This window comes from Festucalex cinctus, chromosome 10 (genome assembly GCF_051991245.1).
Source record: "Festucalex cinctus isolate MCC-2025b chromosome 10, RoL_Fcin_1.0, whole genome shotgun sequence".
Lineage (NCBI taxonomy): Eukaryota > Metazoa > Chordata > Actinopteri > Syngnathiformes > Syngnathidae > Festucalex > Festucalex cinctus.
The window spans coordinates 3,743,164-3,770,090 of record NC_135420.1 but is presented as its reverse complement, the minus strand read 5'-3'; the positions used below and the strand labels follow the sequence as shown (position 1 = coordinate 3,770,090).

General features: G+C 38.4%; 1 protein-coding gene and 1 long non-coding RNA gene across 4 annotated transcripts in view; one reads left to right on the top strand and one right to left on the bottom strand.

Moving 5' to 3' along the window:
• pomgnt1 (protein O-linked mannose N-acetylglucosaminyltransferase 1 (beta 1,2-)) overlaps window positions 1–26,927 on the top strand; it is a 305,595-nt gene that overhangs the window by 111,461 nt on the left and 167,207 nt on the right. For all 3 annotated transcript variants that reach the window (XM_077533431.1, XM_077533432.1, XM_077533433.1), the window contains exons 6-7: window positions 21,016–21,129; window positions 25,526–25,643. In XM_077533431.1, the coding sequence (XP_077389557.1) occupies window positions 21,016–21,129; window positions 25,526–25,643 (232 nt within the window). The remainder of the gene's footprint in view (window positions 1–21,015; window positions 21,130–25,525; window positions 25,644–26,927) is intronic.
• LOC144027552 (uncharacterized) lies at window positions 6,551–8,180 on the bottom strand. Its single transcript, XR_013285486.1, has 2 exons — window positions 8,034–8,180; window positions 6,551–6,981 (listed from the first exon to the last, which is right to left on the bottom strand). It is a non-coding gene; the product is annotated as an uncharacterized LOC144027552 (long non-coding RNA).

Here is a 26,927-nt window from a genome sequence, read left to right as displayed (position 1 = left end):
TACTGGTACTTGTCTTACATTAAACAAATTTAAAAGAGAGCAACTTTTTCCTCTGTACATAGTATAATGAAAGTCATTGCGTACCCCATCAACATTACATCATACCGTCATCAGGATGGTAGGCACCTGTGCTAAAATAAATACATTAATTAACAGTTCAATTTTATCCCTGAAATTACTACATCTAATCATTATTCACTTCATTTTTTGTGCTTTTAGAAATAATAGCGATTTATGCCATTACTTTAAGAGGGACCATATTGCACATTGAGTCAAATCCTGTCATTTGTCTTATGTATAGCTTTGTAAACAAACCCAACAATAGAATTTGTATAATCGCTGCCTTTATTAGCGCCAAACAAACAGTCGCATGTTGTCCTCCTCCAATGCTTTGATGCTCGCCTTCGTTTCCATCATGTCATTGGCAATCAAGTCGGTGTGGCATGAGATCCCTAAAGAAATAAAAATAAAAAATAAAAAAAAGATCACAAAAAAATACGGTACCAGTAAAAGGTTTACTATAGTACAGTAGTATAGTTTTTTTGTCAGTGTAAAAGAAATGTACACATTTTGTTGCATTTTTTAATGTATGAACATTGCTACAGGCAAATACTTATTTCTATAAACACTTCCAAATGTCTCTAAAATATAAGGTGCGTGTACACACACAAACAAACACATACATTCACTCATGCATACAATATATCATGTAATGAATTCTGAGTGGCATACCAGAGTCAATGATGTCAGCAGTACTTGAGGGTACAGGTTACTGGAGCCATCTGGCTGCATAACTGCAACAAACTCTCTGCCACTTCGAGTCGTCTTTTCTTTGCTTGTCTCTCCTGTGCACGTTCATATCTTGGCGCCGACTGGGCTGAGACATAGATGTTGTAATTTGGGACCCAACTTTAATGTTGGAGCCCAGTCGGGATGATTGGACAGAAAAACGGGCGCAGGGCGACCTGTTAAAATAAACAAATATATAAACAAATAAAATATGGAAAGACTGGTTATTTTGCCGCAGTAGGGTGGCCGTGAATAAGTTCTTTAGCATGATGTGTAGGCTACCGGGGGTCTGTTTTCTTGCATCACCCCCTTCTGTCTCTTTTTTCCAAGTTTACATTTTGCCACCAAAAAACATGTTATCGGCATTAAGAGCCCAAGACTAATCAATCCAATTTCAGCAGTAAACACTTTGCACTGGCACTTCTTGGGTGAAAATGTTCGATGTTAGCTTTCGGCTAACGTCCGCTAGCCAGCTTGTACTACCGAACTTGCTTGCTCATGAATCCAAAACATAAGCAACTTGCCCATATATGGGCGGTCGAAACGTTATTAATCCTCATGCATTAAATAAAGGTAAACAAGCTTACCGCTCACAAAGTGATGGCTGCACACACGAGCCCAAAGTAACGACTTCCCTCCGGAGTCCGCACTCCTCTGTCTCCAGGCCCTGGTTCCTAGTTATTTTCGGAATTCGGAAGAAAGGCCGACCATTTTCCCCCTTGGCTTTGTTCGAACAGCCAACGATGCAGCAACAATGTACCATTTTAAACGCAGACAACAAACGTGATAGATACGTGTTAGACCGAATCATTACGAGAGAGAATATTACAAGGCCGCTTCTGTCAAAATTTGATGGATGACATTCTTAATTAGATTAGGGGGGTCATGTATGGGTCATGACCCCTCCCTAATGAAGATTAATGACCCTTTAATGACTTCCAGATGTCATATAATGAGGGTTAATGACTTCCTGATGTCATTTAATGAGGGTTAATGACCCTTAATGACTTCCTGATGTCATTTAATGAAGATTAATGACCCTTAATGACTTCCTGATGTCATTTAATGAAGATTAATGACCCTTAATGACTTCCTGATGTCATTTAATGAAGATTAATGACCCTTAATGACTTCCTGATGTCATTTAATGAAGATTAATGACCCTTTAATGACTTCCAGATGTCATATAATGAGGGTTAATGACCTTTAATGACTTCCGGATGTCATTTAATGAGGGTTAATGACCTTTAATGACTTCCTGATGTCGTTTAATGAGGATGAATGACCTTTAATAACTTCCGGATGTCGTATAATGAAGATGAATGACCTTTAATGACTTCCGGATGTCGTTTAATGAAGATGAATGGCCTTTAATGACTTCCAGGTGTTATATAATGAAGATGAATGACCCTTAATGACTTCCTGATGTCATTTAATGAAGATTAATGACCCCTTAATGAAGATGGATGATGTGTAGGTGGTGTTCCTACCTGTTTTTGCAGATATCATGGCTGACCCGGGTTCAAATGCTAATTGTTTGGTTAACTTCCGGATCCGGTGCACGCCCCCCTAGATTGAGTGAATAATGAATAATAATGAGATTGAATGACGTGATCAGAGGGAGTGGTTTAGTATGGGTAAAACCGCCGGGGGAAAAGTACTAGCCATTTCTATTATGGTGAAGGGGGAAAAAGCATGCGCAAACACGGCTCAAAGAGTGTATTTTAGAGGTTGTAAAACAAGAAGTATAAGGTAAGGTTAAACTGTGATACGCTGGTTGGTATTATGAAATTAAAAAACTCTAACATGAAGTTATACATTATATGTAAAAATGTTGTAAGAGTCGTTCGTGACTGCTGGGGTTGAATCTGAAAATAAACGGATAAAACTATATAATTTCCCCTTACTGATATAGTTACTATCTGACATTTTTGTTCAATATTCCTGTGAGTAGGGGGGAAGCAGATGCAGTCAAAGATTCATGGGGAGGTCAAATGTATGTCTGTGCTTGTGTGTGCGTACGCGCATGTATGGCTGCATGGGGGTCAAAGAAGTGTGAGGACAGACGGGCGGCTGAAGAAGTGTGAGGTTAGACGGTGGCTATAATGTTGTTAGTTTGAAAAGACAACACTTCCTAAAACATATTACAAAAATATGCATCGACTTAGATCTGATTCTATTTATAATGATAATTTTATGTAGAAATTGGTGAAAAGCCATCATCAGCGATAGTCTCCTTACCCCTGCGAGGACAGCGGCTGCTGGTCATAAAATTAAGGCTGAAGGAGGAGGAAGAGAAAATATCGGGGGGTTCCTCCTATCTTGGTTAAAATGAGCGCCATTTTTGGTCTGAGAAAGGCGATTGTTCAATATTCCTGTGAGTAGGGGGAAGCAGATGCAGTCAAAGATTCACGGGGAGGTCAAATGTATGTCTGAGGGGCCTGTGTATGCGTGTGTGCGTTTGCATGAGAGCTGAACAGTGTAAGATTAAACGGTAACTGTAATGTTGGTTTTCAAGAAGAGATTTCCAAAACTGCTTCTTTAAAAAAACATCTACACAGATATCCATTTATGATAGTTTTATGCAGCAACCGTTAGTTGAAACATCCTAGCTAACATTTTCTCAAGGATTTGAAAAGTGGTGACAAGTGAAAACTAATTAAGCTTACCTATAGGCGTAACGGTGTGTGGCTTTGAGTCCATCACATACATGCTCTGCATAGAGCATATATGCGTAGCAGCGAGGTATGCGTAGCAGAAAGGGGAGATGTCCCTACACTCGTGAGAATTTTCTGAGGCTTGTTGGAGACACTAGGACTCTGTCACAGTTTGAGTGTGTGTGTTTCAATGACCATAATTGTTGGGGGGCTGGTGGATATGAGCGAGGGGGTTGGTTAGACGTCTGCCAGCGTGCTCTCCTTGGGATATTTTCTCAAATACTAAAACCCAAATGCCAGTCCTCTGAACCGAATGACCAGTTGTCTAAACACATTGAATAAATGTAACCCCTCATTTTCCAATGCCATAAAAACATTTTACATGAAGACACAATTCACAAATTGCTCTCATGCGATACAAAATGTTTACCACAAGTCAACAATATTTGAACACAACGGACTTAACTGGCGTTCACACAACAACTCAAAAATTGAATACACTTGTTGCTAATGATGTGACCACACCTATAAACTCAAGTTCAGAGTGTACAGTTTGCTGGAGAGTCCAAACAAGCGCAATGGATAGAGGCAGAGCCAGAGGAAGAGGAATTAGAGGAGGGAGAGGAGCAGGTCGAGCAATGCAAAAGTTATAAAATAGTAACATGGAATGGTAAGGGTATTCGTAAACACGAAAATAAAAATAATAATTTAACCATCTTATTACAGTCTTTCTCAATTGCTAATACACATTTCTTGAAACCTGTACCCATTTTCTCAAAACCGTAAACACAAACACAAAAATTCAAACAATTTTCACAAAAGCCGTGACTTTTCACTTCAAAACCTATTATCCGGTATTCAAATCCGAACAATATATTCAGATCATACACACAGTAAGTCAAAAATATATTCACCATGAGAGCATTTGTTAGACACGACATAAAATAATCTAACACAGAGCATCCAGGGTAGGTAGTCAACAGAGGTTTATTTTACATGCATGAACAAACATAGTTTTTGGCACTAGACAAATTACTAACGAAGTTAAAATTATGGTGAATTCAAATGAAATAGAAAGGGTGTATGAAAATAAATTCCTTGGAGTAGTTATTGATGATAAATTATGTTGGAACCCACATGTAGAAAATGTTAAAAGGAAAATGTCAAAAATCATCGGGATACTCTATAAAACTAAGGATGTCCTGAACATGAACTCATTATATATATTATATAGTTCATTATTATTACCATATTTGACCTATTGTGTGGAAATCTGGGGAACTGCATATAAAACAAACACTAACTCTGTTTTCAATTTGCAAAAAAGAGCCATAAGGATTATTAATCGTTCAAAATATACAGAATCAACACATCCATTATTTATCAAATTAAATACAATGACATTTTATGACTTGGTTGAGTTTAAAATAGCACAAATAATGTACAAAGTATATAACAATCTACTCTGCTATATTACTCAGACATTGTTTGAAAATAGACACAGTCCTTCTGATATAAGGGGTACAAGTGTGTACAAAAAACCCAAAACAAGAACAAATATTAAGCAAAGGTGTGTTTCTGTAAAAGGTGTTAATTTGTGGAATAATCTGGGAATTGACTTGAAAAGATGTGACTCACTTGTTGAGTTAAAAAAAAAAATGTTTAAATGCAAAGTTAAAAAAAATTACTTTTGTCAAATAAGAGCATGAAAATTGTATATAATGAGTATGAGTATATGATTTATAAATGTATTATGGTATATGTTTAGGAATTTTATGTATATATGTTGCTGGATAATGCACGCATCATTTTATTTTTAAAAATATTAACCTAGTATTGTATCAATAATGAAATAAGTTTAAATGTATAATGTATGAGGGGTAGGACTAAATAAGTTAACTTCTTCCTACTCCCTTTTGAACATGTAAACGATGATGAGTTTGTTTTTTCTTTTCTTCTTTTCTTTTTTAACTTTTGTTTCTTTGCTGTTTGTTTTTATGTTCAATAATTCAATCAAAAAACGTGATAGCGTCAAAATGGGTACTTTTAACAAAAAAACATGCATTAGTCTTAGGGCAAAATAATTTAGGAATAGTGTGAAATGTGTTTAAGTTTTATCCAAAAAGAGTGGATGAGTTTTGAGAATTGGGTCTAAGCCTGAACCGTGTGTAAGGTTTGGTCAAAAAAGTGTTTCATTCCAGAAATTAGTCTCGGAAACTGAGAATTTGCTTCATCGAACGGGGTTTGGTGTTTTAGCAACTGATAAAAACTGTTAAGTTAAAAGCGGACATGACAATACAATAACCACACATAACAAAATCAGAACAACCCTATCTCAATTGTAAATAATACATTCAAATATTCACACCAACTTCTAGGCCGTGGGGTGAACCCCAAAAAAGTGCCTAGAAAATGAGTTTCGCTCCACTGTCTGGGCACTACTTGTTCAATGCATTTTTTGATAGATAATACCCTTCTGAACTTTGGGTTAAAAGTTCACCCAATGTTTTCCTGCCCCAATTTTGTCACAAGCCAGAAATGCATATATAGGTAAATAACAAAAAACGAAAATCTTGTGCTACAGTTTTTGGTTGTAAAACGTCTTACATTAAATTTGGCAACAGAAAATCATTCCCAGATGTTATAAATACATGTACCTAACATCAGAAACAAGTATTGGTGGTTTGGTGCAATCATGTGAATTTAGATAATTAAATATATTAAATTTGTGCCAAAAAAACAAAAAACGCTTCAACTAGAAGTGAAACCAGCACACGGATGTTACATTTAGCTATGTCTATGTTTCATATATGAAAACAATTCACAACCTATTACGTAATGAAAGGTACACAAGAAGCAGCATACATCGGCCAAAAATACTACCATGCACCACAAACCTGGAACAAGGCAAAATGGACTAGATGGAAATAGATGCATTCAGAGCCCAGATTATTATAACATATAGAATATTTATTAAAGTATCAGATTGTGTCATCACAGCATGTCATTTATACCCCCCGTCCCCTACCCAAAAAATATTAATAATAAAAATAATAATAATAAAATAAAAATCAAATGTGCATTCACAATAAAACCTTTGGAACTTCATTGGAACAGCTCTCTTTTATTTTTTTGGCAGACCAATTTAACAAAGGTCTGTGTTGTGGAAAAATGGAATACAGACATTTTAATTTTTGCTTGAAAAGTGTTAAAATGGAGAGTTAACATCTTGATAATGAAACAAACAAAATGGCAGATTTTACATAGATTTTACAGCCCTGCACTGTAAAGTGTCCTCGTATGCCCTGTCATTTTCCAACCTGATGTTGTACCAGCCATGTGTTAGTGTCACTTTCTTGGCTTACATCAGTAGACTCAGTAGTTGATGTATCTGATGAGTGAGGTACCCTGTCTAAAAGTTTGTCAGTTGTTGGTAATGTCTCTACAAAAACCATTTCAGAGTTGTTGCTGGAAAGGGGTGTGAAAAACCAGATGGGGGAAATCACGCCTCAATCTTCGTTTCAGTATATCCTGCCTGAAATAGAAAATTGAAGGGAAAGATGAGCACAAGATACACATATTCACATCACACTAGGGCTGCTCTATTATGGAAAAAAATAATCATCACAATTATTTTGGTAATATTTGAAATCAAGATTATTCTAAACAATTATATTTTGTTCAAATCAAGAAAATATTTCAACATTTGAAAATAAGACAATCACAATCATATGAAACTATAATTATGTAAGTTGCTTTTGGATCCAACAAAATTTTTAATATATTATTATTATTATTATTATTATTATGACGTTAGCAAAAATTTGAAGTTGGGGTGCAGTGTGTGTGTGCAGTAAGCTAGTTTTGACATGGGTGTGTGGTAAAATAACTCGTGTGGGCGTGCCACAACTCAAAATTAGTATTATTAGTGCTGCAGCTATCGAATATTTTGGTATTTGGATATCCTACTGAAAATTCTAGTGAATAATCGTATATTTGGATAGAAATACAAATATACCTATAGGCCTATATACTTTCTTGGTCAAAGAACAATTATAAATACAGAAGACAAAAAAACACATTTGCATGTAATAATTAACAACCAACTGGTTTTCATTTTTAGAGAATCAATTTTATTTATTTATTTATTTATTTTTAACTTAAATTGAGCTTGTCAGCAAACTATTTTTCTCTGAAACAGTGAGATTTTAGACAAATCTCTCCCAATAGATTTCATAAATGTGTTTCAATGTGAAGATTTATATGTTACCCGTAGTCTGAAGCATCAAGATCCCCGTGTTTATTAACACTGTTCACAAACCCCTTAGCTTGTCCATTCTCATCACATCTTTGTCAACTATAATCCTTTGACGGATTACTTGTTCACAAAAAGAATTTGTAGCTCTCAGCATTGGGTTGTCTAAAACACACCTACACTCACTTAACATGTGCAGAGTCATGCTTTCTAATTAATGCTGTCTCGAAATGTAAACAGAATACAAGTGACATATTGCTGACCAATGCTTTACTTTTGAAATGTGTAATTTTAGCAAAGTGACAATGAAATAGTGCAATGTAACAACTCACATTTGTTCGTCCCTGGTTGCTGTTGACTTTAAGAACCTTGTGTAATCTCTGAAACAAAACTGCACCTCCATTGTGACACAGTCTTTTGTCTTGAATATGCAGAAGAATGGAACAGTCTTTCTTCATCTCAGCGGCCTGCAGCAACCACCCCGCTTTTAGACAAAAAAGAATTACATTATAAGTGTTATTGTCACATCACCTCTTTACAGTATATGCACATCACAGATTTAAGTAAAGTAAAGTGTTTGTTGAGGTTGATGAGAGAGAGTTTGGGGAAAAGGGAGTGTGTAGCTGTGACTATATTATGACTGATGGGCACAGGTAACTCGAGTTTGGTAACAACTGTTGGATTCACTCGATAAATCATTCAGCAGCTCGCGTTTTTACTAAACTAAACTAAACTAAACTTTGAAATTTATTTTTACAAATGATGCAGATGGCTGGAAGAACGGGGCCAGCTGCATCATTTGTAAAAATAAATTTCAAAGTTTAGTTTAGTTTAGTTTAGTAAAAACGCGAGCTGCTGAATGATTTATCGAGTGAATCCAACAGTTGTTACCAAACTCGAGTTACCTGTGCCCATCAGTCATAATATAGTCACAGCTACACACTCCCTTTTCCCCAAACTCTCTCTCATCAACCTCAACAAACACTTTACTTTACTTAAATCTGTGATGTGCATATACTGTAAAGAGGTGATGTGACAATAACACTTATAATGTAATTCTTTTTTGTCTAAAAGCGGGGTGGTTGCTGCAGGCCGCTGAGATGAAGAAAGACTGTTCCATTCTTCTGCATATTCAAGACAAAAGACTGTGTCACAATGGAGGTGCAGTTTTGTTTCAGAGATTACACAAGGTTCTTAAAGTCAACAGCAACCAGGGACGAACAAATGTGAGTTGTTACATTGCACTATTTCATTGTCACTTTGCTAAAATTACACATTTCAAAAGTAAAGCATTGGTCAGCAATATGTCACTTGTATTCTGTTTACATTTCGAGACAGCATTAATTAGAAAGCATGACTCTGCACATGTTAAGTGAGTGTAGGTGTGTTTTAGACAACCCAATGCTGAGAGCTACAAATTCTTTTTGTGAACAAGTAATCCGTCAAAGGATTATAGTTGACAAAGATGTGATGAGAATGGACAAGCTAAGGGGTTTGTGAACAGTGTTAATAAACACGGGGATCTTGATGCTTCAGACTACGGGTAACATATAAATCTTCACATTGAAACACATTTATGAAATCTATTGGGAGAGATTTGTCTAAAATCTCACTGTTTCAGAGAAAAATAGTTTGCTGACAAGCTCAATTTAAGTTAAAAATAAATAAATAAATAAATAAAATTGATTCTCTAAAAATGAAAACCAGTTGGTTGTTAATTATTACATGCAAATGTGTTTTTTTGTCTTCTGTATTTATAATTGTTCTTTGACCAAGAAAGTATATAGGCCTATAGGTATATTTGTATTTCTATCCAAATATACGATTATTCACTAGAATTTTCAGTAGGATATCCAAATACCAAAATATTCGATAGCTGCAGCACTAATAATACTAATTTTGAGTTGTGGCACGCCCACACGAGTTATTTTACCACACACCCATGTCAAAACTAGCTTACTGCACACACACACTGCACCCCAACTTCAAATTTTTGCTAACGTCATAATAATAATAATAATAATAATAATATATTAAAAATTTTGTTGGATCCAAAAGCAACTTACATAATTATAGTTTCATATGATTGTGATTGTCTTATTTTCAAATGTTGAAATATTTTCTTGATTTGAACAAAATATAATTGTTTAGAATAATCTTGATTTCAAATATTACCAAAATAATTGTGATGATTATTTTTTTCCATAATAGAGCAGCCCTAGTGTGATGTGAATATGTGTATCTTGTGCTCATCTTTCCCTTCAATTTTCTATTTCAGGCAGGATATACTGAAACGAAGATTGAGGCGTGATTTCCCCCATCTGGTTTTTCACACCCCTTTCCAGCAACAACTCTGAAATGGTTTTTGTAGAGACATTACCAACAACTGACAAACTTTTAGACAGGGTACCTCACTCATCAGATACATCAACTACTGAGTCTACTGATGTAAGCCAAGAAAGTGACACTAACACATGGCTGGTACAACATCAGGTTGGAAAATGACAGGGCATACGAGGACACTTTACAGTGCAGGGCTGTAAAATCTATGTAAAATCTGCCATTTTGTTTGTTTCATTATCAAGATGTTAACTCTCCATTTTAACACTTTTCAAGCAAAAATTAAAATGTCTGTATTCCATTTTTCCACAACACAGACCTTTGTTAAATTGGTCTGCCAAAAAAATAAAAGAGAGCTGTTCCAATGAAGTTCCAAAGGTTTTATTGTGAATGCACATTTGATTTTTATTTTATTATTATTATTTTTATTATTAATATTTTTTGGGTAGGGGACGGGGGGTATAAATAACATGCTGTGATGACACAATCTGATACTTTAATAAATATTCTATATGTTATAATAATCTGGGCTCTGAATGCATCTATTTCCATCTAGTCCATTTTGCCTTGTTCCAGGTTTGTGGTGCATGGTAGTATTTTTGGCCGATGTATGCTGCTTCTTGTGTACCTTTCATTACGTAATAGGTTGTGAATTGTTTTCATATATGAAACATAGACATAGCTAAATGTAACATCCGTGTGCTGGTTTCACTTCTAGTTGAAGCGTTTTTTGTTTTTTTGGCACAAATTTAATATATTTAATTATCTAAATTCACATGATTGCACCAAACCACCAATACTTGTTTCTGATGTTAGGTACATGTATTTATAACATCTGGGAATGATTTTCTGTTGCCAAATTTAATGTAAGACGTTTTACAACCAAAAACTGTAGCACAAGATTTTCGTTTTTTGTTATTTACCTATATATGCATTTCTGGCTTGTGACAAAATTGGGGCAGGAAAACATTGGGTGAACTTTTAACCCAAAGTTCAGAAGGGTATTATCTATCAAAAAATGCATTGAACAAGTAGTGCCCAGACAGTGGAGCGAAACTCATTTTCTAGGCACTTTTTTGGGGTTCACCCCACGGCCTAGAAGTTGGTGTGAATATTTGAATGTATTATTTACAATTGAGATAGGGTTGTTCTGATTTTGTTATGTGTGGTTATTGTATTGTCATGTCCGCTTTTAACTTAACAGTTTTTATCAGTTGCTAAAACACCAAACCCCGTTCGATGAAGCAAATTCTCAGTTTCCGAGACTAATTTCTGGAATGAAACACTTTTTTGACCAAACCTTACACACGGTTCAGGCTTAGACCCAATTCTCAAAACTCATCCACTCTTTTTGGATAAAACTTAAACACATTTCACACTATTCCTAAATTATTTTGCCCTAAGACTAATGCATGTTTTTTTGTTAAAAGTACCCATTTTGACGCTATCACGTTTTTTGATTGAATTATTGAACATAAAAACAAACGGCAAAGAAACAAAAGTTAAAAAAGAAAAGAAGAAAAGAAAAAACAAACTCATCATAGTTTACATGTTCAAAAGGGAGTAGGAAGAAGTTAACTTATTTAGTCCTACCCCTCATACATTATACATTTAAACTTATTTCATTATTGATACAATACTAGGTTAATATTTTTAAAAATAAAATGATGCGTGCATTATCCAGCAACATATATACATAAAATTCCTAAACATATACCATAATACATTTATAAATCATATACTCATACTCATTATATACAATTTTCATGCTCTTATTTGACAAAAGTAATTTTTTTTAACTTTGCATTTAAACATTTTTTTTTTAACTCAACAAGTGAGTCACATCTTTTCAAGTCAATTCCCAGATTATTCCACAAATTAACACCTTTTACAGAAACACACCTTTGCTTAATATTTGTTCTTGTTTTGGGTTTTTTGTACACACTTGTACCCCTTATATCAGAAGGACTGTGTCTATTTTCAAACAATGTCTGAGTAATATAGCAGAGTAGATTGTTATATACTTTGTACATTATTTGTGCTATTTTAAACTCAACCAAGTCATAAAATGTCATTGTATTTAATTTGATAAATAATGGATGTGTTGATTCTGTATATTTTGAACGATTAATAATCCTTATGGCTCTTTTTTGCAAATTGAAAACAGAGTTAGTGTTTGTTTTATATGCAGTTCCCCAGATTTCCACACAATAGGTCAAATATGGTAATAATAATGAACTATATAATATATATAATGAGTTCATGTTCAGGACATCCTTAGTTTTATAGAGTATCCCGATGATTTTTGACATTTTCCTTTTAACATTTTCTACATGTGGGTTCCAACATAATTTATCATCAATAACTACTCCAAGGAATTTATTTTCATACACCCTTTCTATTTCATTTGAATTCACCATAATTTTAACTTGGTTAGTAATTTGTCTAGTGCCAAAAACTATGTTTGTTCATGCATGTAAAATAAACCTCTGTTGACTACCTACCCTGGATGCTCTGTGTTAGATTATTTTATGTCGTGTCTAACAAATGCTCTCATGGTGAATATATTTTTGACTTACTGTGTGTATGATCTGAATATATTGTTCGGATTTGAATACCGGATAATAGGTTTTGAAGTGAAAAGTCACGGCTTTTGTGAAAATTGTTTGAATTTTTGTGTTTGTGTTTACGGTTTTGAGAAAATGGGTACAGGTTTCAAGAAATGTGTATTAGCAATTGAGAAAGACTGTAATAAGATGGTTAAATTATTATTTTTATTTTCGTGTTTACGAATACCCTTACCATTCCATGTTACTATTTTATAACTTTTGCATTGCTCGACCTGCTCCTCTCCCTCCTCTAATTCCTCTTCCTCTGGCTCTGCCTCTATCCATTGCGCTTGTTTGGACTCTCCAGCAAACTGTACACTCTGAACTTGAGTTTATAGGTGTGGTCACATCATTAGCAACAAGTGTATTCAATTTTTGAGTTGTTGTGTGAACGCCAGTTAAGTCCGTTGTGTTCAAATATTGTTGACTTGTGGTAAACATTTTGTATCGCATGAGAGCAATTTGTGAATTGTGTCTTCATGTAAAATGTTTTTATGGCATTGGAAAATGAGGGGTTACATTTATTCAATGTGTTTAGACAACTGGTCATTCGGTTCAGAGGACTGGCATTTGGGTTTTAGTATTTGAGAAAATATCCCAAGGAGAGCACGCTGGCAGACGTCTAACCAACCCCCTCGCTCATATCCACCAGCCCCCCAACAATTATGGTCATTGAAACACACACACTCAAACTGTGACAGAGTCCTAGTGTCTCCAACAAGCCTCAGAAAATTCTCACGAGTGTAGGGACATCTCCCCTTTCTGCTACGCATACCTCGCTGCTACGCATATATGCTCTATGCAGAGCATGTATGTGATGGACTCAAAGCCACACACCGTTACGCCTATAGGTAAGCTTAATTAGTTTTCACTTGTCACCACTTTTCAAATCCTTGAGAAAATGTTAGCTAGGATGTTTCAACTAACGGTTGCTGCATAAAACTATCATAAATGGATATCTGTGTAGATGTTTTTTTAAAGAAGCAGTTTTGGAAATCTCTTCTTGAAAACCAACATTACAGTTACCGTTTAATCTTACACTGTTCAGCTCTCATGCAAACGCACACACGCATACACAGGCCCCTCAGACATACATTTGACCTCCCCGTGAATCTTTGACTGCATCTGCTTCCCCCTACTCACAGGAATATTGAACAATCGCCTTTCTCAGACCAAAAATGGCGCTCATTTTAACCAAGATAGGAGGAACCCCCCGATATTTTCTCTTCCTCCTCCTTCAGCCTTAATTTTATGACCAGCAGCCGCTGTCCTCGCAGGGGTAAGGAGACTATCGCTGATGATGGCTTTTCACCAATTTCTACATAAAATTATCATTATAAATAGAATCAGATCTAAGTCGATGCATATTTTTGTAATATGTTTTAGGAAGTGTTGTCTTTTCAAACTAACAACATTATAGCCACCGTCTAACCTCACACTTCTTCAGCCGCCCGTCTGTCCTCACACTTCTTTGACCCCCATGCAGCCATACATGCGCGTACGCACACACAAGCACAGACATACATTTGACCTCCCCATGAATCTTTGACTGCATCTGCTTCCCCCCTACTCACAGGAATATTGAACAAAAATGTCAGATAGTAACTATATCAGTAAGGGGAAATTATATAGTTTTATCCGTTTATTTTCAGATTCAACCCCAGCAGTCACGAACGACTCTTACAACATTTTTACATATAATGTATAACTTCATGTTAGAGTTTTTTAATTTCATAATACCAACCAGCGTATCACAGTTTAACCTTACCTTATACTTCTTGTTTTACAACCTCTAAAATACACTCTTTGAGCCGTGTTTGCGCATGCTTTTTCCCCCTTCACCATAATAGAAATGGCTAGTACTTTTCCCCCGGCGGTTTTACCCATACTAAACCACTCCCTCTGATCACGTCATTCAATCTCATTATTATTCATTATTCACTCAATCTAGGGGGGCGTGCACCGGATCCGGAAGTTAACCAAACAATTAGCATTTGAACCCGGGTCAGCCATGATATCTGCAAAAACAGGTAGGAACACCACTTACACATCATCCATCTTCATTAAGGGGTCATTAATCTTCATTAAATGACATCAGGAAGTCATTAAGGGTCATTCATCTTCATTATATAACACCTGGAAGTCATTAAAGGTCATTCATCTTCATTAAACGACATCCGGAAGTCATTAAAGGTCATTCATCTTCATTATACGACATCCGGAAGTCATTAAAGGTCATTCATCCTCATTAAACGACATCAGGAAGTCATTAGAGGTCATTAACCCTCATTAAATGACATCCGGAAGTCATTAAAGGTCATTAACCCTCATTATATGACATCTGGAAGTCATTAAAGGGTCATTAATCTTCATTAAATGACATCAGGAAGTCATTAAGGGTCATTAATCTTCATTAAATGACATCAGGAAGTCATTAAGGGTCATTAATCTTCATTAAATGACATCAGGAAGTCATTAAGGGTCATTAATCTTCATTAAATGACATCAGGAAGTCATTAAGGGTCATTAACCCTCATTAAATGACATCAGGAAGTCATTAAAGGTCATTAACCCTCATTATATGACATCTGGAAGTCATTAAAGGGTCATTAATCTTCATTAGGGAGGGGTCATGACCCATACATGACCCCCCTAATCTAATTAAGAATGTCATCCATCAAATTTTGACAGAAGCGGCCTTGTAATATTCTCTTCTATTACGTAAATGGAGGCCACCCAGCATGGCGACTACGACAAATCCGAGGCGGAAGTGACGACATGTGCAAGCGACCTATATCAGCACATTTACACACGCTGCTAGCAGATCGCCCGAAAAGTTAGAAAAGTAATCTTACTAGCAATCTCTTAGCATGTTAGCGCTTACCTTCACGTTCTTTGGAAGACTGTCCAAGACTGTCTTGCATCGGACCCATAGTAGTCGTCATCGTCCGATGAAACGTCATCTGTGAAGACGTGCTCGGTTGTGCACCACTTTTCTCCGGTGTTAGCATCGCTAGCCGGTGGGGCCTTAGGACGTTATAAGCATCGCTAGCCGGTGGGGCCTTAGGACGTGGTCGAAACGGCCGCATCACCGCTTCAACTATGACTTAACCCCGTCATCACTGTGCTCTTGAGCACTGGTCGATGCTTTTGAGCTTTGAAAATAAGGATCAAGCGTGAGCTGCTTGCCATCTGTAGCCTTTTTGACTCCCTTAGCCAAGTTAGCCATTCTCTCCCCCTCAACACTCTAGCTCAGCCTCTCTTCTTCTACTGTTGTCTCCGACCCGATCTTGTCCAAAAGACTCATCACAGCCATCTAGTGGCCAGGAATACTCATATAGTAACCCGATCGGCTTGATACCACACAGCTGCCCAAGCACAGCTGGAGCACAGCTGCCCAAGGCTTTCCTCCACCCGTTTCCATAAAAAAACATAGTAGACGTCAATTAACGTCTATGGCGGCCAATCCTAGGATTATACTGAACGTTTTTAAACGTTTATGGCGGTCAAAGAGTTAAGGCCGAATGGCATCCTGAGAAACTCGAACAGTCCGAAAGGTGTTTTCACAGCAGTCTTAGGCACATGGGCGGGGTGTACCGGAACTTGGTGATAGCCCCGTACCAAGTCCACCTTGGAAAACAGCTTCACACCTGCCAGGTGCATTCAAGGAGAAGTCTTGTATGTGCGGGACCGGATAGCGATCGTGCGTCGTGGCATCATTCAGGCGGCGATAGTCTCCACACGGTCGCCAGCCACCGTCCGACTTCGGAACCATGTGGAGAGGCGAGACCCACGGGCTGTCCGAACAACGAATTATGCCAAGGCGTTCCATGGTGGCGAATTCGGACTTAGCTGTGGCCAATCTATCAGGGTTGAGGAGTCGGGCCTTAGTGTGAACCGGCGGGCCCACGGTCTCGATGGGGTGCTCGACCCCATGCTTGGTAGAAGTGGCTCCAAATGTAGGCGTGGTCAAGCTGGGGAATTCTCCAAGAAGCCGCATGAACACGTCGCCATCTGAGAGCGGGTTGGTGAGGCCCTCAAACGTCTCCACATCACACCCACAAGCAACAGTGGAAAACGTCAAAGCGTCCAACAGGCGGCCATTTTTAACATCCACCAGTAGACTGTGGGCACACAAAAAGTCCGCGCCAAGAAGGGGAAAAGAAATGTCCACAGTGACAAAGTCCCAAGTGAATCGGCGCTCCCCAAAACATACATCCACTGTCTTAGTGCCGTAGCTCCGGATAGGTGCATCGCTGGCCGCTGACAGGTGAGTGCCCCCGGCAGCATCTTCAGCCGAGGCAGGCAAAACGCTTCTGCGGGCACCGAAGTCACAAAGGAATTTGAGTCTGGAGAGGGTGTCCATGATAAACAGCAGCCGGCACTTTGCGCCCACGCTCACAGCTGCAACTGAGTGGAGGCGTTGCCGTTTTACAATACAACAAAGGAGCAAGGGGCGCGGCACCTCTTCGCCTTGGTTCAAAAACGTGCGTGAAAATAGCATAAGCCAGGGCCTGATCGGCCATCCACGGCAGTGCGTGCCTTATGAGGTGCAGTTGCGGCCGCCGGGACTGGGAAGGCGCGCACAGAGGCCAAGACCTTGCGGTTGTAACGCTGGGTGGCCAGGAAAAAACGGTCAGCTTCCTCCGCCAGATCACGTGGCTCGGAGATGGTAGTGTTCGCTAGCACTGTTTGGACTTGAGGAGGCATGTGGAGCAGAAACAGTTCAATAAACAAAAAGTTCGGCTCCTCCCCGCCGAGCAGGTTCAGCATTTTTTCCATCCGTTCGGACGGCTTACTGTCCCCCAGGCCCTGGATGGCGAAAAGGCGTCGAGCCCGTTCCGGCCGTGACAGCTCGAAGGTCTTAAGGAGGTACGCTTTGAGCCCCACATACATATCCCGTGCCGGGGGAGAGGTGATAAAACTCACGGCTCTGGCCGCCGTGGAGCTCCCAAGCGCGGACACGACGTGGTAGTCGCGCGTTGAATCGTCCGTAATTCCCCGGATGGTAAACAGTTTCAGCTTGTACAAACCACGTCGCCGTGGCCGACTCCCAAAACTCCGGTAACTTGAGACCAGCAGAGTTCGCCATGTCGCTCAATTCGATCAAATTATCAGCCTCGGAAACGTCAACGAGGCGGATGTCGGGGTCACCAATGTAGCGAGTAGTGACGGGAGTTGGAGGCCGAGTGTTGAAGCCCGGAGCCAAAGACTGGTGTTTTATTGACATCAGCTTCTCAGTGTTTTACAGCAACTCCTCACTCTGCTCGAGGCTCACAGGCTAACTTTTCTTCCTTTCATCCTTTCATCCTAACCAACTCCTCCCACCCGGAACTCCCCCTTCGTCCCAACGTTCCATGGGTGAATTATGTTCCCATCACTACAGTGAATTGATTGACGTTAATGTGCGAAGACGACTCTCCCTCCGAAAGCGAATGCTCGGCGCACTATAGCTGGAAAGGGGGGGCGGGGGTGCTGGTTGTTGTCCGCTGTCAATAAAGACTCTGTTCCCATCGTTCACATTGACGAGCCATTCAAATGACAATTCGTTCATCATTAATAAACTCCAACGCGGCTGAAAAGGCGGCCAAACCAGCGTCCGGTTTAGGGTTGCGCATGACTGCTAACACTGCTGTTAGCTCGCTGTTAGCTAGCAGTCACGGCTAAACGCTGGCAACAGGCGACGCACAATACAGCATCAGCATAATTATGTCTTATTAGCCTCTTACCTGGGGCTTGAACATAACTTCAGGACTAAGTTGTGTTCCTGACGTCTGGCACAACAGTTTGGTGCACTTTGATATTGCCATTGTTCACAAACTCCGAATAGAGGCGCACATCTACAGCACCGATGACGCGCTTCCGGTCACACTTCAGAATAAAAGTGTTACAAAGCATTGATGTACATATACTACTTGGTAAAGTAAGGTTTATTTTGAAATTTGGTTTCTCACAGCCCCGTGTACTGTTCTGCATACTGCCGTTAGCTTGACTACAACTATCTCAGCGGCTATCGGAGGCAGAAATGTCGTTACAGCTCTACTATTAATAATCGTTTTTGTACGATTATGCCTATTTTGTAATCGTAGAGGGTAATAATCGAAATCGTAAATGAATTTCGATTAATTGCACAGCCCTACTTCGAGGACATCTCTGTCATTTGACACAAACTTGTGCCCATCGGACAGAGACCTTCTCTGGCAAGTTGAATGTCCTCTTCTGTGCTTGCAATACTTGCAAGTCCGTCATCAACGTAGAAATCTCTCATGATGAATTGCGAACCCCTAGGATAGTGGCCACTGTTCACCTAGCAAGAAGTTTGCACAACCTGGGAAGGAGGCTGCACCAAACAAATGAACCTTATACGAAACTCAGATGGATGTGAGTTCAAATCTCCTTTCTTCCACCAAAGAAAGCGCAAGAAGTTGTGATCTGCCTCATCCACATGAAATTGGTGAAACATTTTTTCAATGTCACAGGTCAATGTGACCGGATGCTGACGAATGAGAACTCCACTCAAATTATTCAGCATATCAGGCCCTGAAAGGCGGTGGTCATTCAAGATGGTTCCTTGGTATCTGGCAGAGCATTCAAACACAAGATGAAGTTTAGCAGGCTTCTTTGCATGGCGAACACCGTGATGGAGAATGTACCATTTCTCACCTTCACTCCCATCATCCTTGATCTGCTCTGCCTGTCCCCTTTCAATGAATGAATGAATGAATGCCTTTATTGTCATTGTAAATAAATAAATATGAGATTAAAACACCGCTCCAGTAAAGTGCTTCATCTTTAAAACCAACATTAAAACCTTACACAAACACAAATTAAAAAAATAAATACTAAGAGCATCCGTTAATTAAAAATACTACTTATGGCTTTTTAAAAGAGTCACTGCACTCGGGGAAAAAACTCTCTGTACTTGCTAGTCCTGGTTTTAAGACACCTATAACGTCTCCCTGAGGGCAGTAACTGGAAAAGTGCATTGGCAGGGCGAGAAAAGTCCTTTGATATTTTTCCAGCTTTTGAGATCAGTCTACAATTTGCAATTATTTCTAATGGAGGAAGGGAACAGCCATGGTTTTCTGTGCAGAACTGATGTCTCTCTGTAAACATTTTTTATCAGCTGCCAAGCATCCACTGTACCACACAATCATACAGTATGTCAGGATGCTCTCTATTGTAGATCGATAAAAACATACCAAAAGTTTCTCACAGACCTCGTTTTTTTTTCAGCAGTCTAAGAAAATGCAAACGCTGAAGTGACTTCTTCACTACAGCTGTAGTGCTGTCTGTCCAGATGATGGTCCCCAGAAATTTACAAGTTTTTACTTTTCCACACAGTTCCCATTATCGTCAAAGGGAGTGGGTCAGTGCCATACTTCCTATATTCAATGATGAGCTCTTTTGTTTTGTTTGTGTTGAGCGTCAGGTTGTTGTCCTTACTCCATGCTACCAGTCTGTGGACTTGTGCTCTGTATGCTGATTCATCTCCTCCCGAAATAAGTCTGACCAAGGTGGTATCGTCGGCAAACTTTATGATGGTATTGTTGGGGTGGAGCAAGCTGCAGTCATATGTGTACAGAGACTAGAGCAGAGGACTCAGTACACAGCCCTGTGGGGAGCCAGTACTGAGAGTGATGGTGGAGGACACCTGGTTACCAAGCTTCACTGATTGAGGTCGGTTGGTGAGGAAATCCATAATCCAGCTGCAGATCTGTGGTCAGAGGCCGAGATGACTCAGTTTCTTCAGGAGGATGTTGGGGATGATGGTATTGAAGGCAGAGCTATAATCGACAAACAACATCCTCACATATGACCCACTGTGCTCCAGATTATTCAGGGCTGTGTAGAGAGCAAAGGAAATGGCATGTATAAACGTGTAAAATGATGTTACTTAGTATAAATGTCCCTAAGGATTATTCCACATTTCACTACTCCATGGCGCTCTTGCTCCATCTAGATGTTCCAGGAGTGGCTCTGGTTACTGACTCATGCCAAGTCAGCATACAGGCCACTTTGTAGTTGATAACCAGGTCATAAAAATTCTCATGTTTGGCTAGGCATATCTCCATTTTGTTAAAGAAACTGTCGTACCCTGGGGTTCTGGCTTAAACAGGAAGTCCTTTACAAACGCGTACATTCCTATTCGATCTGTTAAGTTGCTTCAAAAGAGTTTAGTTTGTGGTTGACTGATCAACTGCAGAGCTAATCTAGATTAGGTCCTTCCTGAGCTGTGGAATGTGGTAGAACTGCAGAGAGAGAGTTTACTTTGAAGGAAAAAAAAATAGAGGGTGAACTGACCCAGAGTTGTTAGTCAAAATCAATGTGGTGGAAGTAAATATTTCCGTTTTATGTTTGCTAGGGTCATGTGATGGCCAAGAGAATTTTTGACACCTATTCACCCCACGAGGATGAAGCCATGATCCTCTTCCTCAACATGGTGACCCGAGGACGAGTTCTTATCTTTACCATTAAGGTAAGTTATCAGTTCTAATTTTCTCAATTAACTGTCGTTTACAAGCCAAGATTCCAGAGCAAAACTCATGCAAATAAACTTGAGTCAAGCAATTCTTGAAACAATCTAATTCAAATGTATAGGTAAAAGTACATACCATAATTTTCAGAGAATAATAAGCTCCCCAAAAAATCCCCCCTTAAAAAGCAAGTTTACTCTAAAATCTATGCATCTATACATACTAACTTTACACAAATGGACAAAATTATTGGTACACAAATCTGGCACCTTTTTTCTTCTTTGCTTTTGTGATATAATGCAAGAGGCTTCAAAGGAGGGAAGAACATTTCTCATCATTCAGCAAGTAAAAAAAAAAAATATACCATTCAATGTATTTTTTACAGAAGACTTTGTGTTGAAATGTACATAGATGAAGCTCCCATTTCCAAAAAACTTAAATAGTTTATTGTTTAAAATGGGATCCCTACTAGTTTTCACTATGAAGAAAAAAAACTCTTCTTTGTGTCGTCCCTCACAGAAATTACAAATAAATATTCTTTACAAAATCAGAATCAACATAAGTTCAACTAAAATAATGTAACAATTATTGCCGTCATCCCAGCCATTGTTTTTTTAATTCTACCTTTGGGATGCCTACTCCTATCCTTTTTCATTGATCTAACCTCCTTCCGACCAGCCAAGGGAAGGGGCGGGCCACCTGGGCCGTGAGTTTAAAAACCAGCGCACAAAAAACTTACGTCTCTTTTTCTCTTTTGCTGCGGACTTTCTTGTTCCTGCCCACCGACTCTTACCTGAGGATTGTTGTAGTTTATTTTGCTCCTAAAACCAAGCAAAGACAATGTGGTGCCCCTAGAGGTTGCTGAGGGAATTACAACTCGCCTCATTACCATCCAAATTATTAATTTGTCGCAAACGACGACCCGAATTATCGCTACATGTATTTTAGGACTAAAACTTCGACCTCGTTTTTAAGAACACTTAAGTCCACTATAGTGTTGTATTAAGATGCTGATCCAAATGGTGGAACTTGTAGAGTGGCATTTTTTTCATCTGTATACAGTTCCCCTATAGTTGCACATGTAATTTTATTAATACATACAGTAACATTTTGTCATTATTACTGCATTATTAAATCCAATTGCAACTGAAGACGACAATCAATTACATAACGTAAATCAGTGCTGAGTTCATATGGGAAAATGTGTGCGCACTTGTCAACACGTGAAAACAAAATGAAACCGATGAAACCTACCTATGATGTTCTTCTACTTCGTGCACATCACCCGGCCCCTCCGCGAACCTGGCCGACTTGCCGCCTGTGAAAGTGTCTGGTTATCCTTCTTTTACACACTTTACACACCCAAAAAGTTAGCATATTCCTCCTGTCAAAGCTAGGTGACGCTGCCATTAAATCTACATTTTCTACCCCTTGGTCAGCTCGCACTCTAAAAGAGAAAATCTAGTCAGTGTAATTGCAAAAAGTACCCTTTTACTCAGATTCACCTACTTTTTCAACTTAACTTGTACAGTAAACAACCAGGACCAATAAATCATAATCACAGAATTATCACAAATTTAATCTCCACTTAAAACATCTAAGATGTAGGGGAAGCAACTAGTGTAAATAAATTTGATTCCCAGTCCTGCTTGTATGTGAAGCGAATCCAAAGGTTTCTGTATGAGTAAAACAACAACAACAAAACTTCATACTAACAGCTATCCCAATGAGCCGTATGTTTGTGTTTTGACTGCCAACAACATAGCTTCATGAATGAGTCATGTAACAGACTATCAGAGTTAGCTAACTAGCAAGCATGGCTAAGCAATGCTGAGTGAGTGATTACGCAAATTGTGATGGTTAGACCAAAGCACCGGATAACCGATAGCTCAAGGGTTGCTTTTAGATAAACGTAAGATATAACCAAAACAGAAAACTTAAAAAAATAAAAATAAAAATAGTAATATTTACTTCGATGCTGGCGGCGATTGTACAGGTCTGTAGAATGAGCCAGGAAAAGTCAGACGGACATTGTCACACCCTCATTCCTAGCTGACAAATGAACGTTGTCGCTGACCACTGAAAAGGCATCATCGGCTGAGTATAGGACCCCGCCCACACAAGACAAAAGATTTGCAACCAAAAAACAAATTTGCAACCAAAAGTCAGGAGTTGCAAACAAAGCCAAAAAACTTATTTTCAAAAGTTTTTATTTTAATACAAATCCATTAATTCTTTTTGAATTTTTTTTTGTTTGCGAATTTATTTAAAATTATTTAAAATCCCTTTTTTTGTTTCATTGAAATTTATTTGAGGTTGCAAACCCCCTTTTTGTTTGAATTTTTTTTTCGATAGCAAATCTCTTTTTTTGTTTGATTGAAAATAAAGACAGAAATTTCTCTCCATATGGTAGTAGCGCCAGCAGTCTTTCCAGGTTTGATAAGAGATAAGATTTAATAACATCTTAAAAGTTAGTAGGGATGTAACTGTTGAATGATGCTCTCAATTATTGATGGCATGTCATCTATTTGTTTGTTTATTTGCGAATGTAATTGATTTACTTATTGATGCAATCTGTCCTGATTGAAGCCACCTGTGGGGTGGGCGTGTTCCGTTTAATAAACAGGCTCTCCTGCACACAGGTGCACCTGATGCAGTGTAGGTGCCCTGAGCAGAAAAACACCTCTTGTCCTTTTTCTCCCATGTTTTTCGATGCATGCAGTCTATGTAGGGTTTGCAACGATTAGCCGCTGTGAAATGCCGCCCTGCTAATAGTAATGCTATGCAAATATCACAATACAATATCACGATATGAAGGTCACAACAAGATAATCATCACGACATTGTGGGGAGATTGGCGATATAAAAAAAGGTCGCAATATGCCAAAGCATCCCTTGTGAAAATTAAAGTGCACTAAAAAAAAAACTAGCTACCAGAGGGTGCTAGAACACAAATGAAAATCAACCTGACTTTTTTTTAACAGACCTGCTGCTTTTAATATCATGACTTGACGACGAGGATGTGGCAGGTTTAATATTGCGATATTATTAAATTGCCATTACCGTTACATCCCTAAAAGTGAGTAGTGCACAGTTTTCCCTTTAAAAAATGGTCCCACTCCCTCTAAAAAAATTACACATAGCAAAATACTAGAGGTGTCAAAATTATTGCATTAATTTTGAGTTAATTTAAAGTTCCTTTAATGCCACTATTTTTTTTAACGCACAATTAATGACTGCCCCTTACTTGCAAAGTAACAATTCCACTCGCAACGCAGCAGAGACATCCAGTCAGAATTTATCAGTAATGCATTTATTAATCATGCATATATTTGTGCAGACTGGGGTCAAGTTGTATTTTTGCAATTTTAAAAAATGTGCAGAATTTCACAAGTTACTTCATGTTAAAGATAACATTGCTGTTATTATGAAACGAAAAATTCACTGAACTGTCACCAATATCTTAAAAAATGCAATCATCCCATCTAGTGGCAGAAAAATTACCAACACAAATAAATATCACACTTTTTTTTTTTTCTTTTTTTTTAGTACATCTTTTTAATTTTAACTTTATTTTAGAACTTTACTAATTATGAAATTGCTGTATCAATGACAAAAAGATGCAGCCATATTTCTATTAGTTTAACATTTTTATTTGTTTTTGTTAGAGTATGAAAACTTAAAAAAAAAATTTTTTGTTCATTAAGAACAGAAATAAAAGTTGCGATTAATCGTGAGTTAACTATTGAAGTCATGCAATTTAATTCCGATTAAAAATTTTAATTGCCTGACACCCCTACAAAATACACATGGCCATGTAACCGAAAAACATATGCATATGAATAAGCAAAATGAATGGTACCACTGTCTTCAGTTGATCTAGGAAATATTTGTCATTTTTTGTTCATTTTTTTTATGCAGACCAGCGTAATCGGTCACATGATAGAATGATATAAGTGCCGAAACACTATTTTTTAAAACCGTGTAATTCAAAAACAAACAGGTGAGTGTGCAAAAGACATTTACTGTAACTGGTGGTGTGGTAATTCAAATTACAAATGACTTGGCAACTTTGGACATGTAATTTAATTCAACAATGTGTTCATTAGTGTGACGTAAAATGGCACTCAACTCAACTTAGCTTTATTTATAAAGCACTTTAAAACAAGCATTACTGTATACAAAGGGATGTACATTTAACAGATATCGGTCATGCAGTAAATCATACAGGTAAATCAAATTTACATCTATACATTCATAAGAAGTAGGTGAGCGAGTGAATAAATAATTACTAAAATACTTCAAATAGTGTAACTCTCATCTAGCTTAATGAGGTAACCAAAAAAAACTTGGTAATACTTTCTTGCCCACTCTTTCATTTGTATTATTTCTGCGCAGGACGAGGGGACGTTCCATCTCAAGGATGCTGCCAAAAATTTGTTAAAAAGTCTGGGCAGCCAGGTTTCTCTCCTTCTCAGCTGGAGGGACATGTGGACTCTGGTGGTGAAGAAAGGAGGTAAAGTTTCTTAAACAGTGAAAAAGACTACAGTGTAACTACTGTATAACTAACTGTTTGACCGCCAAAAACGTTTAATGACGTTTACTAAAATACAAATGAATGCTGCCAAAAACGTTAATTGACGTTTACTACGTTTTTGTTTTTGTTTTTTTTCTCTTAATGGGCAGTGCAACGTATTGTGCAGCGCTCCTTTTGTGAATGGGTGTAAAAACCACAAAACACCCATTAACCATGGCCAGCAGATGGCAGCATTGTATCTCTTTTCAATGTTCTGCCGGTGTATGCATGTTACGGCCCACATTGTTAGGTTGCCGTTTGTTTCAGGTGTGCATGTTTGAGTGGTGGGCGTTGCCGTTCAACTGAGCAATCAGGGAGCGGGAGAGAGTTCAGGTGTGCCACCACCTATTTAGTTTTGTTTCCGCCAGGGAGAGGGGGGCTGTCTTTTTGGTTTCAGTGTTTTTGCTTTCTCCCTCGGTCCCACGCAGTCCCTATGCCTCTTTAGTTTGTTTGATTTCGTTTTAGTGTCCGCTGTCTTTCGTGGGGTGCACATTTCGCCATAAACTCGTCCATTCATTAATTGCCCATTTTCCATTCCTTTCACTTAGGACCTTCGCCATAACTGTTGTTACCTGTTTGACCAGTCAGTATTCATTCGGTGCACTTTGACAGTTGGTGCTTCGGGGGCGGTGGCTCCATTTTGTCTTTTGTGAGGTGTAGTGTCTGCGTGTTAGTGTCTCGTGAGTCTCCCCCGTCGTGTCCACCCCTTTGTAGCCGTCTTTTCCCCCCCACCTCCTTCCCTGTGTGCTACCCGCGCTCCACACCATCAATTACGTGCCCCCCGGCACGTAACAATGCAATTGCAGTCAAACATGGCGGATTTTAGGAAATAGAACGTATAGACGGGTGACGTGAATGATCAAAGCGTTTGTCACATTAAATCTAATTCACAGAGTGTCACTAAACAAAAAAAGTGTCGAAGTCACTGTTGTGCAGAAAATAAATCTTTTCACAAGAAGTTAGTTTTCTCCTTATCTTTTCAATTTTCGCACAATGTCGCTCAAATGACTTATTTTCAAATGGTGATTACTAAAGAACCGAATAAGGTAGAAACATACTTATTTTTCTAATGAAAGAATAGAACGCGATCTTTCATTTGGTATCCACCAGGTTTATGTATTAGTACAAAATATTCTGTATGCCTTGAAAGACGAGTTAAAATGCTCAAAATCGGCCGGCGCTGTGGTTATTTTTTGGATAATGTGTGGCAGTCAGAGTTAAAGA